We start from the raw sequence: 21,156 nt of genomic DNA, 5'->3' as shown, positions 1-21,156 counted from the left end.
AGCTACCTAAAGGCTCTAAAAGCAAAATATCGATAATTTATACACTACATTTATTTTACTGTAAAGATCATGAAGGCTGATTCACTCTTAGCAATTGTTAAGATATAGATCAGCACTGGCCATAGGACTGGGAAAGGTAAATTTTCATTCCAACTCCAAAGAAGGGCAATGCCAAAGACTGCTCAAACTACTGCACAATTGTACTCATCTCACACACTAGGAAAGTAATGCTCAAAATTCTCCAAGCCAGGCTTCAACAGGATGTAAACTATGGAATTCCAGATGTTGAATCTGATTTAGAAAAGGGAGAGGAACCAGAGATCTTGTATTCCAGGCCACTGAGTTTGTATCCCCCTAGTGCAGAGTTTTGTAAAGCAAATTATTAGTCTAGTTCCCTCTCTAACTCTCAAATGCTTACTCAAAACCTTTGCAGCTTAAATTAAGATAAAGTAGATAGATCTAGAGTCTGTCATACAGACTGAAGTAAGCCAGAAAAAGAAAAACAAATATATTAACACACATGTGGAATCTAGAAAAATGGTACACCTGAACCTATTTGCAGGGCAGGAATAGAGAAGCAGATGTAGAGACTGGACATATGGACATAGGATGGGGTGGTGAATTGGGAGAGTAGGACTGACATATATACACTACCACGTGTGAAATAAATAGCTAGTGGGAACCTGATGTATAGCACAGGGAGCTCAGTTCAGAGCTCTGTGATATCCTAGTGAGGTGGGTTGGGGTGGGGGATGGCAGGGAGTCTCAAATGGGAGAGCACAGCAGGAGCCAACAGAACACTGTAAAGTGATTTTACTCTAATTTAGAAGAGATACAGTGATAGCTTTACATTGAGATATAAGAGGTAAGAAACTGAGGCCAAAGAAAAATGCAATGTTAAAAATGTGTGCCAGATATTTACACTAAAGTCAATCACAGTCTTGCTGTAACACGGCTTTCACAGCTGAAGAAAAAAAAAAAATGTCAGAAGAACTGTAAAACAAACAAACAAGAACATCTTAAGAGAAACAATTAGATTACTGGGTCTATTTAATGACTGGGTAAGATCTTTATAGGATTTGAACTGTGTTTAGATTTGTGCATTTTATGGTGCTTTATGTGTGCAAGTCTTCATGATATATATCATTTTTTTTTCTTCAAGCAATTTGCAAAGTTTCCCAACATATAGTTTGTCATTTTTTTTTTTCATTTGATGAGTTATAATGCTTTGGGGAAAATTAAAGAATACTGGAAGCTACTCTTATTGTGGTGACACCAAATCATTCTGAGAGCAGCAATGTGTTTAGAGCAGTATGGGTGCAAAATAAAATATCTTTTAAACAATTAGAGGGTGAAGTTCTGGGTGTGTACTGCCTCTGTTTCAAAACACTAAGAGCGTATCACCATGTGGCAGGATTGACAGGTATCAGTCATTCTGTGGAGACAGAAGATATGTAGATCCCATTAGTGATTAATGTAATGAGTTCACTCAAAGAGTATTCATTTACTCTTGGTCAAGTTAAACAATTGTTTCACTATGAACTGATGCTTAAGCAACAATCAACAATTAGAAATCAGAATAAAGTTAGAGGTACATTTTCCTTTATTCATCACCATTTTCTCATTTTCTGGTGATTTCTAAAATCAGTTTTAATGGACTTGTCAGGCTAAAATCGGAGAAGGCAATGGCACCCCACTCCAGTACTCTTGCCTGGAAAATCCCATGGATGGAGGAGCCTGGTAGGCTACAGTCCATGGGGTCGCTAAGAGTCGGACATGACTGAGCGACTCCACTTTCACTTTTCACTTTCATGCCCTGGAGAGGGAAATGGCAACCCGCTCCAGTATTCTTGCCTGGAGAATCCCAGGGACGGGGGAGCCTGGTGGGCTGCCGTCTATGGGGTCGCACAGAGTCGGACACGACTGAAGCGACTTAGCAGCGGCAGGCTAAAATCAGTTTATTGAGTCCCTGCATGTTTTTCACTCTATTATAATAAGGGTTATAACATTAATATACATCTTACAAATAATGGTGGTAGAATCTACTTAAATAACATAGGTTGAAAATAAGGTTGGTGTTGTAATTATAATAAAGTTTATATTCAGCTTAATTCCACACTATCACTCATTACCTCTTTAAAAAAAAAAATCTTTGAACGTGAGTCTCTGGTGGCTCAGTAGTAAAGATGCTGCCTGCAATGCAGGAGACCTGGGAGATACGAGTTCGATCCCTGGATCAGGAAGATCCCCTGGAGAAGGAGATGAAACCCCCTTCAGTGTTTTTGCTGGGACATCCCATGGGCAGAGGAAGGAGGCAGGCTACAGTCCATGGGGTCGCAAAAGAGTCCGACATGACTTAGTGACTAAATCAACCAACCAACTCCTTATTCTATAAAAGGGTTTTGTTGTTGTCTAGTCCAACACCTCACCACCCTGTTGACTGCAGGTCGCCAGGCTCCCCTGTCCTTCACTATCTCCCAGAATCTGATCAACTCGTGTCCATTGAATTGATGATGCCATCCAACAATCTCATCCTCATCCTTCTCCTCCGGCCTTCAATTTTTCCCAGCATCAGGGTCTTTTCCAATGAGTTGGCCCTTCACATATAGGTGGCCAAATTTTCAGAGCTTCAGCATCAGTCTTTATAATGAATATGCAAGGTTAATTTCCTTTAGGGTTGACCTGTTTGAGTTCCTTGCATTCCAAGGGATTCTCAAGAGTCTTTTCCAGCACCACAGTTCAAAAGCATCAATTCTTCAGCACTCAGACTTCTTTATGTTCCCACTTTCACATCCGTACATGACCACTGGAAAACCATACCTTTGACAATATGGCTGCTGCTGCTGCTGCTAAGTCGCTTCAGTCGTGTCCGACTCTGTGCGACCCCATAGATGGCAGCCCACCAGGCTCCGCCCTCCCTGGGATTCTCCAGGCAAGAACACTGGAGTGGGTTGCCATTTCCTTCTTCAATGCATGAAAGTGAAAAGTGAGAGTGAAGTCGCCCAGTCTTGTCCGACTCTTTGCGACCCCATGGACTGCAGCCTACCAGGCTCCTCCATCCATGGGATTTTCCAGGCAAGAGTACTGGAGTGGGTTGCCATTGCCTTCTCCGTTGACAATATGGACCTTTGTCAATAAAGTGATGTCTCTGCTTTTTAATATGCTGTCTTAGTTTGTCATAGCTTTTCTTCCAAGGAGCAAGCATCTTTTAATTTCAAGGCTGCAGTCACCATTGGATTACACGTGTCTCATAATGAAATATGTGTATATGCATATTGTGTAGAATAAGGGATTAAATGAATACAAAAATACACCGCAATTTTGTAAAATACTTGGAATTTAATTATACTTCATAGTTTAATAATATGGACTTATCTATGACTTATAATTTTCTTTCAAACATGTTTCCTCATAGAGCAAAAGCCACTTGAAAGAACCAAGTCCCATAATCTTGTCCTTAGAATTGATATTTTAAAGGAGCTTTGCCTAACCATGAATTCAACTTGCCTGTCTTTATCCATGGTCTTTTAACAATAGTAGTTTGACAGAGTATTTAAATTCAACTAATTTACTCATTCATTTCATAACCATTTATCCAGGGCTGGGCACCAATCTAAACACTTCATGTTACAAAGACAAATCAAGCATATATATATATATACATTAGTCCCTCTTACTTAGAGGGACTCACAGTGGAGGGGAGATATGCACCTATGGAGATAAATATAGCATAAAAGCACATGGGAAAGTGCCATGTTACAGAAACCAAGGGCTAATTAACTGTCTGCTAATTCTGTGATGGAGTTTAGAGAAACTTTTAAGAGGGCTTTTAAACATAGGAATGCGGTAGTCCTGGTGGCTCAGATGGTAAAGTATCTGCCTTCAATACAGGAGACCCAGGTTTGATCTCTGGTTTGGGAAGATCCCCTGGAGAAGTGAATGACAACCCAATCCAGTATTCTTGCCTGGAGAATTCCGTGGACAGAGGAGCCTGGAGGTCTATAGTTCATGGGGTCACAAAGAGTCGGACACAAGGAGTGACTATCACAAAGGAATGTGAGTGAAAAATTCTAGACTGATTTGAGGATGTGCAAACTCTTGCTGTGTTTTCGGAACAGGCAGCATTCCATTGTGTACTGAGAGCAATACTGAAACATAAGGCTGGGTAAGCCTTTCACACTGACTCGTGGAGAGCAGTTGTTGACTTGCCACACTGTCTACTTTGTTACAGAGTTTTTTTTCTTCCCCACCCCAGAGTTATTGAAGTTGAATTGTATTCCTTGGACTATAAACACAAACAGACAAAATATTTTACCTCTGAAATTTCTGTTGTCCTTAAAACTCATCATTATTTACCAATAACCATCAAAATTGTCTATTACTTGTTTTCATTTCAAATATGCCTCTGTAAATTTTTCTAAAAATCACTGCTGCAGCCACTTCTTTGTAACTTTTTGATGATATTTGCTAAGTTGTTTTTCAAAGACGAACCTAGCAGGTCTTTTAAAAAAAATTATTGGATTAGAGTTGCTTTAAAATATTATGCTATTTTCTGCTTTACAGTAAAGTGAATCACCCATACACATACTTATATCCCGCTTTACATACTTACATCCCGCTTTTTTTGTATTTCCTTTCTATTTAGGTCACCACAAAGCATTGAGTTGAGTTCTTTGTGCTATACAGTAGGTTCTCATCAGCTATCTATTCTATACACAATATCAATAGTGCATATATGTCAATCCTAATCTCCCAACTCACCTGCCCCCTCTTTTCCCTTTGGTGTCCATATGTTTGTTCTCTGCATCTGGGTCTCTATTTCTGTTTTGCAAATAGGTTAATCTGTACTATTTTTCCAGGTTCTATACATTTGCACTAATATATGATATTCATTTTTCTCTTTCTGACTTACTTCACTCTTTTATACTTTTTAAACATCATTTTTAAGGATAGCTCCCCTCATGATTTTTAAGATAATTAATGGTTATCCTATAAAATGTTACCCACAGCTTCTGCCACATTAGAAGTACTCAAATATGTTTCCTTCCCTTTCTGAAGGTATCATAAACAGTATTTCATTCTGAACTCACAGAACTGATACTCTCTCCTTGAATCAGCTGATGGGCTTTCCACTCACAAAGTTCATATTCTACTCTGAGATTGCAGTTTATTATATTTGCTATACCTTGCCATTGGATGGTGTGCTTCTGTGTGTCTGTGATGAGCATTAATTCCTAATATGAAGAATTAAAAAAAAATTCATCCCACAAAGAGTACATATTCAATAGTTTTGCAAGAGTAGAATGTCCATATCAAAATGTTTATTCTGAATACCTCCAGGAATGCCTTAATAATACATAAATACTTCAGCAAATACAAAGTATCATTTCTTAGTACTACTATCTCATTTTTAGTATTTAACTGCGATGTCAATTGAAATGGATGTCTGTAACACAGGACACCTATCTACCAAGTTCAAGTTCAGGAGACAACAGATGGAGTGATTTCTTTAGTCTTATGTATAAAAGGAAGACTGTACAAACACAATCTTTCCATTTAAGAGAATAGTCACATGACATTACACATCCAAGTACAGTTGACCCTTGAACAATGTGGGAGTTAGGGGCATCCAACCTCTACACTGTCCATACATATAACTTATAGTCAGCCCTCTGTATCCAGGTTCCTCAGTGTCTGCAGATACACCCAACCACTGATCTGGTCATGTAGTCCTGTAGTACTTACTATTGAGAAAAATGAGTAAGTGGACTCTTGCATCTCAAATCCATATTGTTCAAGGCTTAGCTGTATTTCAGTTTGTTTTACATACATGAATAGTGATAAGTGCAGATCAAAAGAAACATGTACTTACTCTGAGGAAACCTCGGGGGGTTGTCATTGACATCTGTCAGGGTGATGTTGACTGTGGTGGATCCTGAAAGCCCTCCAACTTGCCCAGCCATGTCTTTGGCTTGAATGACCACTGAGTAATGTTCTCTGGCTTCTCGGTCCATATTATGTAAGGCAGTTCTTATAACTCCTGTAATACATGTTTTAAACAAAATGGCATGGATTATACATTAAATGAAATGCAATATAGCTATATATCTCTATTTTCATTTTAAGAAAAGTAGGTCTTTTAGTGTCTTTATTGGAATATAATTGCTCAACAATGTTGTGTTAGTTTGTGCTGCTCAACGTCATGAATCTGCCATATGTACACATTTATCCCCTCCCTCTTGAGCCTCCCTTCCCTGTCCCCAATTCCACCCATTTGGTTCATCACAGACTACCGAGATGAGCTCTCTGAGTTACACAGCAGCTTCCCACCAGCTATCTATTTTACATGTGGTAGCATATATATGTAAATGTTACTCTCTCAGTAGTCTTCCCTCTCAGTCCCCCACTGAGTCCACGAGTCCATTCTCTATGTCCCCACCTCTATTCCTGCTCTACAAATAGCTTCATCTGTACCATTTAAGAAAAGTAGTTTTAACTGAAATGCTTTTGAGAGAAAGTCAGGCTTTTGAGATAAACGGTACCTGCCAATGTTATTAAAACTGTCTCATGGAAATATTTGTTTACAACCATAGGTCCCAAGGGAATCTATAGATAATAAGGGACAAATGAAGATATCCCATCTCTTGTCAGTCCTTGGGGTGACAGGCCCATAAGAGATAGACCTGGAGCCCTTGCTCTTTCTTTCTGCTGGTGACCTGAATATTTCATGCCTTGTTCTCATCCTAAGTGTCAGCTCAGATGATTTGAGCAGAGGTTAATTTTTCTCCTTACACAACAATTTACATAGTTTTCCGACAGGGTTGTCAAATTTTGATGATGAAAACGTTGGCAGAGTGTAGACACTTGAAAAAGATTATAGGCAGGTAGTACTTTAACATTTATCAAGACTAAGAAACTGACTACTTTTTGTCAGGAAATAACAACTATAATAAAAACTAGATCTAAGTACATGAGTAAAATAAAGAAATTAATGAGATTGTTTGAAAAATTATATGTAAAGTAACATTCTTTGTCTTGCAGTGACATGCAATATGCTTTGTCTTGCAGTGACATTCAATAAAGAGATACAAATGCTATATGTCATATGTAATTATGTGTAGGTAAACACACCACACACAGACACACACACAGACAAACACACACACACGCACACACAGCTCTGTCAATAGAGCCTTACATTCAAAACTGAAACAAATTTTCCAGCGGGTCACGTTTATATAAGAACTACCAAATATGTCTTCAGTTCAGTTCAGTTCAGTCGCTCAGTCAAGTCAGACTCTTTGCAACCCCATGGTCCGCAGCATGCCAGGCCTCCCTGTCCATCACAAACTCCTGTAATTTACTAAAACTCATGTCCATTAAGTTGGTGATGACATCCAACCATCTCATCCTCTGCCATTCCCTTCTCCTCCCACCTTCAATCTTTCCCAGCATCAGGGTCTTTCCAAGTGAGTCAGTCCTTTGCATCAGGTGGCCAAAGGATTGGAGTTTCAGCTTCAGGATCAGTCCTTGTAATGAATAACCAGGACGGATTTCCTTTAGGATGGACTGGTTGGATCTCCTTGCAGTTCAAGGGACTCTTGAGTCTTCTCCAATACCACAGTTCAAAAGCATCAATTCTTCAGCGCTCACCTTTCTTTATAGTCCACCTCTCACATCCATACATGACTACTGGGGAAAAACATAGCTTTGGCTAGACAGACCTTTGTTGACAAAGTAATGTCTCTGCTTTTTAATATGCTGTCTAGGTTGATCATAACTTTTCTTCCAAGGAGCAAGGGACTTTTAATTTCATGGCTGCAGTCAACATCTGCTGTGATTTTGTAGCCCCAAAAATAAAGTCCCTCATTGTTTCCATTGTTGCCCCATCTATTTGCCGTGAAGTGATGTGACCAGATTCCATGATCTTAGTTTTCTGAATGTTGAGCTTTAAGCCAACATTTTCACTCTCCTCTTTCACTTTCATCAAGAGGCTCATTAGTTCTTCTTTGCTTTCTGCTGTAAGGGCAGTATCATCTGCATATCTGAGGTTTTTGATATTTCTCCCAGCAATCTTGATTCCAGCTTGTGCTTCTCCAGCCCAGCATTTCTCATTATGTACTCTGCATATAAGTTAAATAAGCAGGGTGGCAATATACAGCCTTGAGATACTCCTTTTCCTATTTGGAACCAGTCTGTTGTTCCATGTCCAGTTCTAACTGTTGCTTCCTAACCTGCATACAGGTTTCTCAAGTGGCAGAGAAATGGTCTGGTATTCCTATCTCTTGAAGAATTTTCCACAGTTTGTTGTGATCCTCACCATCAAAGGCTTTGGCATAGTCAATAAAGCAGACATAGATGTTTTTCTGGAACTCTCTTGCTTTTTTGATGATCCAATGAAGAGTTGGCAAGAATACACAGAAGAACTATACAAGAAAGATTTTCATGACCCAGATAATCACAATGGTGTGATCACTCACCTAGAGCCAGACATCCTGGAATGCGAAGTCAAGTGGGCCTTTGGAAGCATCACTATGAACAAAGCTAGTGGAGGTGATGGAATTCCAGTTGAGCTATTTCAAATCCTAAAAGATGATGCTGTGAAAGTGCTGCACTCAATATATCAGCATTTGGAAAATGCAGCAGTGGCCACAGGACTGGAAAAGGTCAGTTTTCATTCCAGTCTCAAAGAAAGGCAATGCCTAAGAATGCTCAAACTACCGCACAATTGCACTCATCTCACACGCTAGTAAAGTAATGCTCAAAATTCTCCAAGCCAGGCTTCAGCAATACATGAAATATGAACTTCGAGATGTTCAAGCTGGTTTTAGAAAAGGCAGAGGAGCCAGAGATAAAACTGCCAACATCCACTGGATCATCGAAAAAGCAAGAGAGTTCCAGAATATAGGACACTTAACCACTACGTTTTTTGTTTTTTTTTTTTATTGACTTGATTGCAAATATAACGACTTTGAGTGAGAGCCATAGGCTACAGGAAAATAGATTTCCAACTTTTAATACTTGTGGGCATATAATGGAGGAAGTTTAGGAGAACTCTCCTGAAGCTAAATAGGAATGAAAATTATTCATATCAAAATGAATTATAATAATATGATAATAAATGATTCATCTAATCCATGCATATGAAAAAGCCTCAAGGATTCTTATTAAAAAGAACAATGTTTTTTCACATATAATAATTATGTAAGAAAAAAGTTAATTGACACGGGGGGAACAAGTTAAGAGTTTATGAAAACATTTAATGAAAGACAGTTATACTTTCTAATATTAAAAAAAAAAAACGATGCTGTTCTGAAAAAAAAAATGGGACTTAACCTCTGATATGTAGAAGTATGAGATTACTATCCAGGATATTTTACAATGAAATCATTACAGTGATATTCGTAGAATACACAGATATGAAAATAAAATCTTTTTTTAAACATTTATTTTTAATTGAAGGATAATTGCTTTACAGAATTTTGTTTTGTTCTGTCAAACATAAACATGAATCAGCCATAGGTGTACACATATCACTTCGCTCTCGAACCTCCCTCCCATCTATCACTAAAGTGAATGACAGATATTTTATGCAATCTCAATGTCATTCATTTAAAAGGATCAGAGAAGAAGAATTAACACAAACCCTGTTTTATAGCACAGACTTTAATAATTTCATTATCTCTCTTCTTTTATAATAGTGCCACTGTGACATGAAGTGGGAAGAAATTTGTCAAAGAAATTTGCTTATGGAAAGAAAACAGCATATCTAGAACTGACACATATTTCTCAGAAATGATTGTCTAAGGAATCATTTAAACACTCAGTTCTCTTGAGAATGGCTCAATTGCATGTACTTAGCTATAACCTCACCTGAGGGCACACAGGTTACTGGGCAAATTGCCACAGCCACATAATCGCCTTATACAATAACATGATTCCAACATATAGCCCAGATATTCCTGAGTGGGGTAGTCTAGAACATAGCTGGTGCACAGTTACTTTAGTTTTTTCCTTTTCAGTAGCACTTTATTTTTTTAGAGTAGTTTTAGGTCCACAGTAAAATTAAGAAAATACAGTTATCATATACCCTTTTTCTCCAGACTATACACCACCTCCTCAATTAGCCACATACTGTACTAAAATAATGCATTTGTTACAACTGATAAACCTACATTTTTAGCACAACATTATCACCCAAAGTATATAATTTACATCAGAGGTCACTCTTGGTGTTGCATATTCTATGGGTTTGGATCCATGTATAATGCCATGTATTCATCACAGCATAACATAGAATACTTAAACTGCCCTAAAAATCCTCTCTTTTCCACCTATTCATCCCTCCCTCCCCTCAGCCTTTGGCAATCACTGATCATTTTACTGTCTCCATAATTTTGCTTTTTTCCAAAATGTCATATAATTGGACCATACAGTGTGCAATCTTCTCAGATTGGCCTTTTCAATTAGTAATGGGCATTTAAGGATCCTCCATGTCTATCCATGGCTTGATAGTTCCTTTCTTTCTAAAACTGTTGAATATGCTCAGTAATGTCTGACTCTTTGCAGCCCCATGGACTGTAGCCCACCAGGCTCCTCTGTCCTTGGGATTTTACAGCAAAGAATACTGGAGTGGGTTGCAATGTTCTTTTCTAGCTTTCACCTATAAACTGTAAAATAGGTTTGTCAATACCTATAAAAAATGTCTAGGATTTGATTGGTATCCCACTGAATATATTGATAAGGTTGAGCAGAATTAACATCTTGACAATATTGAGTCTTTCCTATCCATGCACATAACATATATCTCTATTTAGTTACTTCTTATTTGTTTCTTTATTGAGAGTTTTATAGTTTTCCTCATATAGATTTCATACCTTATATTTTTAAATTTACCCCCAAGTATCTCATTTTAGGGTAAGCTAACCTAAATGGCATTGTATTTTTAAATCAAAGTCTACTTCTTTATTGCTGGTAAATAGGAAAGAGGTTGACTTTTATATATCAACCTTATATCCTGAAACCTTTCTCTCTAAAGCCTGCGTCCTTGGACATAGCTCTTACTCTGGGAAATGTTGGCAGAAAATTTATTCCAAGGGCAGAGAAGGGGGTGAGGAGCCTCTGATTACCTGGTTTTAGCCTGCTAGTCAATTGGCATTCCTGTCCTCTGAATGACCTCCCCTGACATTATTAACAACTACTATAGGTGATTCCAGTGTAAGTAGGTCAAAAGTATGAAAAGTCACAATTAGAAAGATGAAATTCTGCCATTGTTTTCATACATTTCTTTATTTTTTATCACCATCTTGTCATATCAATAAAATATATGTGGAGATACACACATGAACACAACCAATAATATTCAATTATAATAAACATTTTTCAAAACTACGAAGCCTAAACTCCTATACAAGACTAGGATAAACTATATTTGTATAGGCCAAATAAGAACTGATATTTTGGTATTTTGGTTTTTTGTTTGGCTTTTCTATCATGTATACATGGACCCAGTAATTGTATTTTAACTTACTTTTTCCTTTCAAATAAACATAATAATAAAGACTTATCACCTGGCCTTTTTATTTGGTAAATTTGTAAAGAAAACAATGCAGAGTAGCTAAATTAATCACCTTAAATCAGTGCAGTGTTTGCATAAGAACAAAGGAACCACTCCACTTTTCGATATAGGCTAGGTAACTAGTATTAGCATATTCTGAATGTCCGTCTGATATGTTTCACTAGCAATGTTTACTTCAAAATTTTTAACAGAAATTGTTGCCTTTTATTCGCCTGTGATGTTGTGTTGAATCAACAGGACGTGATTACCTTTGTATTTTGTTTCTTATTACTTTCCCGGTAAACAATCACAGGTGCCCCACTGCCTGCAAATTACCTTCTGACTACCGCTTCCCAATCACCTTGATATGTAGGGGCTTGTAACTGGGAATGACTCTTTGCGGAATACGAGCTCATAACATTGAAACTCATCTGCAGTTATAAACATTACTCACTGAACTTGACTCACTAGACCACCATGTTTTTTTTCCTTAACTGATGATAGTCACACAGAGCAATAGATCCTCCAAAATGGTTTCTTGTATTTTAGCCACTAAAAAGAATTTAAGATGGAAATATACAAATCTAGTTTATTAGGTAATACCACAGAAGACTGAAAAATAAAATCTCTAAAAGGGTGGAACAAATAAACAGGCATGGCATTCAAATTGTTAAAAACATTTTCAAGTACATATGTGCATTTATTAGAAGAGCTGGTAAATTTTCTTCCGTATCTTAACTACATATATTCATTTTGGCTCAGTTGCTTATTTTCTTTCTTAATGTTTTCAATTGTTAATCCATTCGCTTGAACTCTCTTATATAATTATGTAACGCCTATTACAAGATATTGGTCTGTGTAAGAATGTGTTCAGCCATGTCTGACTTTTAGTGACCCAATGGACTTTGTCTATGGAATTTTCCAGGCAAGAATACTAGACTAGGTTGCCACTTCCTACTCCAGGGGATCTTCCTGACAGAAGGATCAAACTCACATCTCCTGCATTGACAGGTGGGAATTCTTTCCCACTGTACTTCCTGGGAAGCCCCAAAATGTATTGGAGTTCTATTGTTTTTCTAAGGGGGCACAAGGGTTACTTAAAAACAAAATTATGTGAAGTTACAATTATAATGCAACTTCAAGGACACATTCTAGACCTACTGAATGAAAATTTAGGGAAATGGGCATGAATGGTCTAATCTGAGATATTCACCTGCAGTTGAGGACGTGATATCTGGCCTCCAAGTGGTCATATTTCACTGGAGTATCTCTAGTATAAAACAATTAGGAGAACATTAAGAGGTTTATAAATATTTAGAAGTTTCATTAACCAGTTCTTACACAATGATACTTAACATCTTGCACTAATAATTCATCCTTCCAACTGCCTGATTATGATGATCTAGGTTCCTGGGAGATTTTTTATGTCAGTTAATGAAGTGCTATTTGTTTCAACATTTAGATATTATATGGTACTTCTATTCAACTACACATTATGAATTTTCCCTACTGATTTTGTAAAGATAATGTGACTTTCATAAATTCCTGTCTACATTGAAATCAAAAACAGTGAGACATTAAAGCATCAGCACAGTTTCAGAAATCTGTTTTCTTCATTCACCACTAATTCAATGTTTATTGAATGTGTCTCTGGTCTATTTAAAATGTGGGGTACAGGTACATTAAGGATAGAGCTTATGATTTTAGAAGGTCATGATTAGAGTGTTTACTAACAGGGAAATAAATATGAAAATATGGAAAGTTAAATGTTAGTCACTCAGTTGTGTCCGACTCTTTCAGACCTCATGGACCATAGCCTGTCAGGTTCCTCTGTCCATGAAATTCTCCAAGCAAGAATACTGGAGTGGGTAGCCATTCCCTTCTCCAGGGGATCTTCCCAACACAGGGATTGAACTTATGTCTCCTGCATTGCAGGCAGATTCCTTACCATCTGAGCCATCAGGGAAGCCCCAACACTACAAATAGATTTTGTTAAATGAACAGGCAAAACCTAGACTTTGAAGGCCATAGTTATCCATATGCATGAACATGATAAAAGAGTACTTTAAGGGACAACAGCAAGTTTGTAGGATATAGAAAGAAGAAAGGAGAAGCAAGGAACCCTTGGAAAGGGGATCTGTCATGAACAAAGAGGCAGATACAGAATGTACATGGATGTATTGACAAAATTGGCTCCATTGGAAAATTACTGTGGGAAATAGCATAGATTTAGGTACTCATTAATACTCTGAATATTTCTATCGTTTGTTCCTCAAGTGACTGAAAGTTTGAATACCTCCGCTGTCACCCGTATGGAAAGTCATCACTAACTAAAGGTCACTACTGGTCAGTTGTCAGAGGCTGTGGTTGGGCAGATACATGGTTATATCTATAGCTACATTTAGCACATTTCAGACTCTAAACTAATTTAATACCTAATCAAAATTCAGAATTTTATTTATATTTTCATTATATGATACATTTTATTTTTAAAGAAAATTTATATTATATGAAACACTGGCATCTCTGAGATTAAAAATAAACATATTTAGCTTCAAGCTATGACTCATGGAATTAATCATCCTAAATTCAGGAGTGTAGACATTTTTATGATTTAACAGGAAGATTCAATTTTTCCTCTTCTACATGTTTTTCCTTCCTATCCTCAAAATTGATGATGAAGCATTTTATTTCAGGTGAGGAGAAAAGAATGGCGAATTTATATGTTTTGCGTATGAACTGTGACTCAGGCACTCTCTTCAGGTATATTATTTTTCCCCATGTTTTTCATGGGAGAGAAAGCTCAAAGTTTAAGTAACACTCTCCAGATGAGAAATCAGCAGAAGCCAAAATGTAACCAAGGGCTTCCTGACAGAATGCCACAGTGCTATTAGTTCAAGTAACGAAGCCCTCGGACCCTGTGGGTCCTTAGGAGAGGCTTGTGATATTGTGAAAGAAAGAGACAGGGAGGGGTCTGGGGTGGTGGATAGAGAAAGAGAGAGAGAGACAGGGAGGAGGAGAGGAGAGGAGGAGGTGGAGAGAGGAACAGAATTATAAAAATAGGTATTACCCTCTCTATGGATTTGGGGGCACAAATCAGACAGATCCAAAGAGAAGGCAGTGTGTTTATGCATTGTTACATATGCTTCTGACCTAGAAGGTTTTATTTCCATGTTTCTTTCTCTCTCTCTCTCTCTTTATCTTTTTGCATTTGCTTATTGCTTATATCTTTTTCTAGGGTTTCAATGTGATCTACAATTTCAAAAGACCCTTCTTTCTGTGTTGTGTGTGTGTGTGTGTGTGCTTAGTCACTCAGTCATGTTCGACTCTTTGAAACCCCATGAACTGTAGCCGGTCAGGCTCCTCTGTCCATGGAATTTTCTAGGCAAGAATATTGGAGTGGATTGCCATTTCCTACTCATCCCAACAGAGGGATCAAACTTGCATCTCTTGTGTCTCCTGCATTGGCAGGTGGATGCTTTTTACTACGCCACCTGGGAAGGCCCAGTGTTTCTAGTCAATATATTTAATAACCACACTGATAATCATAGCTTTTCCAGGGCATTTCTGAAGACTAAATATTATATAGACTTTTAGGCTTTCAGCTTAACTACTCCATTCAGAAAAAAATGTAATGCGACAGCATTGTAAGGAGAAACATAAAGTATAAACTTTGAAAAAAAGACTTATCTGGGGGTTGATATTCCAATGGTGATGTTGCTGATAATAGAACTATTGACAATTATTTAGTATTTATTGAGCATAATGAGGAATGCTTTAGGTTAAATCACTAATCCTCACACTAAATCCTCACATCAACTGACTATGGAAGTTATTTATATTATCCCCTTTTTTAATCAAAGAGGGATTTCAAGAACAGAAATGTTAAGAAGATTGCCCAAGGACAGATGGATATGATAGAGTCAGTATTTATCTATGCAATTAGAATTAAAAGTCTGCTGTCATGATCACTACCTTCTTAGCTTCTGATTCCTTGCGAGTAAATTGAGGAAAATACTGCCAAAGAGCCTGAAACTGATTTGGGGAGAATGTCTGCATCTTGATAGTGTGGGATCAGAAAAAAATTATTTTCTCTTGACCAGTTTAGGTTCTAATAGCACTGGAATCAAAGCTCTTACTATAATCAAGAAGATGTCAGAAAGATGGTAGATAACTATAGGTTATAAAAGTGTTAAATGTCCAGTCATGTCCGACTCTTTGCAACCCCATGGACTGTAGCCTGCCAGGCTCCTCTGACCATGGCATTCTCCAGGCAAGAATAACAGAGAGGGTAGATATTTCCCTCTCCAAGGGATCTTCTAGACCGAGGGATCAAACCTGGGTCTCATGCATTGAAGCTTCCATGGTGGCTCACACGGTAAAGAATCTGCCTGCAATGCAGGAGAACTGGGTTTGATCCTTGGGGATGATCAACTGGGAGAAGGGAATGGCTACCAACTCCAGTGTTCTTGCCTGGAGAATTCCATGGACAGAGGAGACTGGTGGGCTACAGTCCGTGGGGTCGCAAAGAGTCGGACACAACTAAATGACTAACACTTTCACTTTCAACCATAGGTAACCAAATGATCTGACTTTAAAAGCTGAGGGTTCAGTCTTTTGTCCAAAAGAATAAAGAGTGAGAAACTTAGAAGCCTGAGATTTATCTTGATGCAAGTGGTCATTAGCTGGTTATGGTCTTTTTGCAGGGTATCAAATACCAATGCCATTATTCATGGCTGATCTATGACTGCTTTGACCAATACAGTACAGTAGAAGTGACAGTATATCAATTTCTTCCCTGGACTTAAGAGGACTGGAAGCTTCTGTGTTAGTATATATGAGCTCTGAGCCTTCAGGTAAGTGGTCTAATTGCCGTGATAGAGACAACATAGAGATGTCCTGAGATGGAACATGCTTTGGAAGCATCTGAGCCCAGTTCCACAGCTCTTCCCACTGAGGCACTGGGCATATGCTAAGTGGCTTCAGTCGTGTCTGACTCTGTGCGACCCCATAGACGGCAGCCCACCAGGCTCTGCCGTCCCTGGGATTCTCCAGGCAAGAACACTGGAGTGGGTTGCCATTTCCTTCTCCAATGCATGAAAGTGAAAAGTCAAAGTGAAGTCGCTCGGTCATGTCCGACCCTTCGCGACCCCATGGACTGCAGCCTACCAGGCTCTTCTGTCCATGGGATTTTCCAGGCAAGAGTACTGGAGTGGGGTGCCATTGCCTTCTCCGACTGGGCATATGAGTGGACTCATTTTTGAATGATTCCACTTGCCAGATGAATGCTACCATGTAACCGAGTTAGAATCACATGGATCAAGAAATTGTCAGATTTTTGCTCAACTACATTCCTTCCAAAATCACTGTTGTTTTGAAAGGTCTTTGTTGGGGAAGTTTGCAATGACATTCGAATTTAGAGTACACACACACAGAAACAGATAAATATGTGCCCACACACACACATACATATATGTATATATTCAGATACACATGCTGCTGCTGCTGCTAAGTCGCTTAAGTCGTGTCTGACTCTGTGCGACCCCATAGACGGCAGCCCACCAGGCTCTCCCGTCCCTGGGATTCTCCAGGCAAGAACAGTGGAGTGGGTTGCTATTTCCTTCTCCAATGCATGAAAGTGAAAAGTCAAAGTGAAGTCGCTTAGTTGTGTCCGACTCTTCGCGACCCCATGGACTGCAGCCTACCAGACTCTCCCGTCCATGGGATTTTCCAGGCAAGAGTACTGGAGTGGGGTGCCATTGCCTCCTCCATCAGATACACATACATACACACATATATACATTCATAAATACATATGAATGAACACGCATACATGTTTATTCCTCACAGGGAAATAACAGATGGTTGGGTTTCTAAATTTACCCCTATCACCACTAAAAATTTCCAGCAAGATGTCTATCAGCACCTGACATAGATCTTGAGAAGTTGCATGCTGGGAGTGGGGTGTTGACTAGTACTCCCCGCACTGAGTTGAGAGTGTTTCTTTAAAGCAGGCGTGTGTCTGTGTCTGTGCCGGGTGATGTAGTTCATTTCCTTCCACTGAAGCTGTAAACAACAGTGTGTGTTTTCATGTGCTCTTCCCTTCAATAGTCCTCATACTGTCAGGTCCAACAGATAATGTTTGTTTTCATCTCATCAGCAGCAGATTGGCCATAGCGTGCTTACCTTTCCCGAAGACTCCATTTGCCTCTCTCTCTTATGTTTCATATTGTCATCACATGAATTTCCTTATTGTCATTATCCAAATTTATTTACAGTTTTTGTCAACTGTTTGTTCTTTTCCACTAGAATAAAAGCTTCACAAAGCCAAAGATTTTTGTTTGTTGTATTTTCATTGCTGTACGCTCATTGCCTAAAACAATCCCTGGTCCATAGTTGTTCTCAATGAATATTTGTTAAATGAATGAAGTGCCACAAAACCCACAAGAATTCATCATAGTGTTGAGTTTTGGTTTAGAATAAAACTAACATTAGGTTCTAAAATAAATAAGTTACTACATTCCATTTTTTTTTTTAGATATAAAATCTGTTATCTGTAATAAAGTACCACAAACTAGGTGGCTTAAAAATGAGTTTATTGTCTCGTAGTTCTGGAAACTAAAAGGTCTGAAACCAAGTTTTTGGTAGGATTGGTTTCCCCTGAGGGCTGTGAGAGATGGATCTCTTCCAGGTCTCTCTCTTTGGCTTATAGATGACTATTTTCATGTCCACATCACATTCTCTCTGTATTTTCAAATCATCTTTCCTCTGTAGTATCTCCATGCCGACACTTCTCCTTTTTATAAAGAAATCAGTCATATTGTATTAAGGGTTACCCTATGGTGCTCAGTTGCTCAATCATATCCTACTCTTTGCAACCCCATGGACTGTAGCCTGTCAGGTTCCTCTGTCCATGGAATCTTCCAGGCAAGAATACTGGAGCGGGTTGACAGTTATTATGTCAAGGGATTGTCCCAACACAGGGATCAAACCCACATCTCCTTCATCTTCTATATTGGCAGCAGATTCTTTACCACCATAAATTCATTTTAGCTTGATTTACTCTTCAAAGGCCCTATCTCCAAATAAGGTCACACTATCAGATCCTGGGGTTAGGAATTCAACCTATGAATTGGGGTGGGGAGTACATTGACCCATGACACTAAGTAAAATAATTCAGTTCAGTTCAGTTCAGTCACTCAGTCATAGCCAACTATTTGCAACCCCATGGACTGCAGCTTACCAGGCCTCCCTATCCATCACCAACTCCCAGAGCTAGTTCAAACTCATGTCCATCAAGTCAGTGATGCCATCCAACCATCCCATCCTCTGTCATCCCCTTCTCCTCCTTCCTTCAATCTTTCCCAGCATCAGGGTCTTTTCAAATGAGTCAGTTCTTCGCATCAGGTGGCCAAAGTATTGGAGTTTCAGCTTCAGCATCAGTCCTTCCAATGGATATCCAGGACTGATTTCCTTTAGGATGCACTGGTTTTGATCTCCTTGCAGTCCAAGGGACTCTCAAGAGTCTTTAATACCACCGTTCAACAGCATCAGTTCTTCAGTGTTTAGCTTTCTTTATAGTCCAACTTTCACATCCATATACAACTACTGGAAAGCCATAGCTTTGACCAGAAGGACCTTTGTCAGCAAAGTAATGTCTTTGCTTTTTAATATGTTGTCTAGGTTGGTCATAGCTTTTCTCCCAAAAGGAGCAAGCATCTTTTAATTTCATGGCTGAAGTCATTATCTGCAGTTATTTTGGGCTCAAATGAAACCTTGTGTGCACTAGGATTCAGAGACCCCCACAGAGACTGAGCCATATCTGTCTTTGAGTGTTTGAGTATCTCCTGTGGAGGCATGGGTCAGCAGTAACCTTCTGCAGGGGCAGGGGCTCTGGGTACAGCTGACCTGAGTCACACAGCATGTGGCATAAGCCCTCTTGGAGGAGGTCACCATTAACCCCACCATAGTGCCACTGAGCAGATGACCCACAAATTGCAGAACAATTATACCAAATAAGTTCTTGCACTGTTAAGAAAGTTATAGGACCCACAGTAGATTTTCCAGCCTGGGGATCTGGCAAATGGACTGAGATCCCCAGGGAATTTGACTTTGGAGGTCAGTGGGATTTGATTACAGAACTTCCACAGGAGTGGGGAAACAGACTCTTGGAGGGCACACACAAAAAAAAAACCAAACAAAAAACCTTTGCACACCAGGACCCAGGAGAAAGGAGCAGTGACCTGACAGGAGACTGACCCAGACTTGCCTGTAATTGTCCAGGAGTCTCTGGCAGAGGCGTGGGTAGACAGTGGCCTGCTGCAGGGTCAAGGGCACTGAATACAACAGTGTGTGCACAAAACCTTTTGAAGGAGGTTGCCATTATTTTCATTACTTGCATCTTATTTTGTCTCAGGTCAAACAACAGGGAGGGAACACAGCCTCACCCATCAACAGAAAATTGGATAAAAGATTTACTGAGCATGTCCCTGCCCATCAAAACAAGACCCAGTGTCCCCCACAGTCTCTCCCATCAGGAAGCTTCCATAAGCCCCTTATTCTTATCCCTCAGAGGGCAGAGAGAATGAAAATCACAATCACAGAAAATTAATCAAACTGATTACATCGGCCACAGCCTTATCTAACTCAGTGAAACTATGAGCCATGCTGTAGGTGGTGTAGGGCCACCCAAGACAGATGGGTCATGGTGGAGAGTTCTGACAAAACATGGTCCAATGGAGAAGGGAATGGCAAACCACTTCAGTATTCTTGCCTTGAGAACCCCATGAACAGTATAAAAAGTAAAATAGTAAATTGCACCAAGAAAAAAATGAATGTATATTGAATATGTGAGACTTTTTGAGCCTATGTTAGAGAAACTCTTTAAGTAAATTGTAAGAGCTCATTTGAACGAAAAGGGACTGGTGAAGGTACCCTAAGAAAAAAAACACAAAATACCAAAAAAAAAAAAAGTGAAAGAATATGTCACAGAAAAGATGGAGATGAAGAAAGACTTCCGTGTAAGTAGTCTCAGAGATCGAAGAAGATGGATTATATAAATGTATTGATCATAAGTTCATAAGAGTATCTGTGAATTCCCTTATCAAGTGAACTATAAAGACTCATTTCTCATTCATCCTTTAAGCAGTAATTATAGGGTGCCTACTAAAATGTAGATACAGTCCTAAGAGTAGACAAAATTACTGCCCTCACAGAGCTTACATTCTGGAGAAAATAGAGTAGGGGGCAAAAAAAGAAAACTACAACAACAACAAGATAACTACCTACATGATACAGAGCAGGTTTGCTGGGGGATGGGTGGAGAAATGAAGCATTTGGTTAGGGGGGTTACAGTTTTAACTGAACTTGAACTTTCCCCACTGGTTACTTGAGGTAAACCAGCAGCCCCAGGGCTCTAGTGAAGCAGACCCACCATCATTTTGGGCTTCTCTTGTAGCTAAGTCGGTAAAGAATCTGCCTGCAATGCAGGAGACCTGGGTTCAGTCCCTATGCTGGGAAGATCCTCTGGAGAAGGAAATGGCAACCCACTCCGATATTCTTGTTTGGAGAATCCCATGGACAGAAGAGCCTTGCAAGCT

General features: G+C 39.1%; 1 protein-coding gene across 3 annotated transcripts in view; it reads right to left on the bottom strand.

The window, feature by feature from the left end:
- Positions 1-21,156, bottom strand: part of CDH18 (cadherin 18) — a 647,409-nt gene that overhangs the window by 121,325 nt on the left and 504,928 nt on the right. For all 3 annotated transcript variants that reach the window (XM_081524342.1, XM_081524344.1, XM_081524343.1), the window contains one exon: positions 5,873-6,040. In XM_081524342.1, coding sequence (XP_081380468.1) covers positions 5,873-6,040 — 168 coding nt within the window. The remainder of the gene's footprint in view (positions 1-5,872; positions 6,041-21,156) is intronic.

The sequence above is a fragment of the Giraffa tippelskirchi genome, chromosome 8, assembly GCF_054371585.1.
Source record: "Giraffa tippelskirchi isolate mGirTip1 chromosome 8, T2T-mGirTip1v1.2.pri, whole genome shotgun sequence".
Lineage (NCBI taxonomy): Eukaryota > Metazoa > Chordata > Mammalia > Artiodactyla > Giraffidae > Giraffa > Giraffa tippelskirchi.
This window is presented reverse-complemented; position numbering and strand designations above follow the sequence as displayed.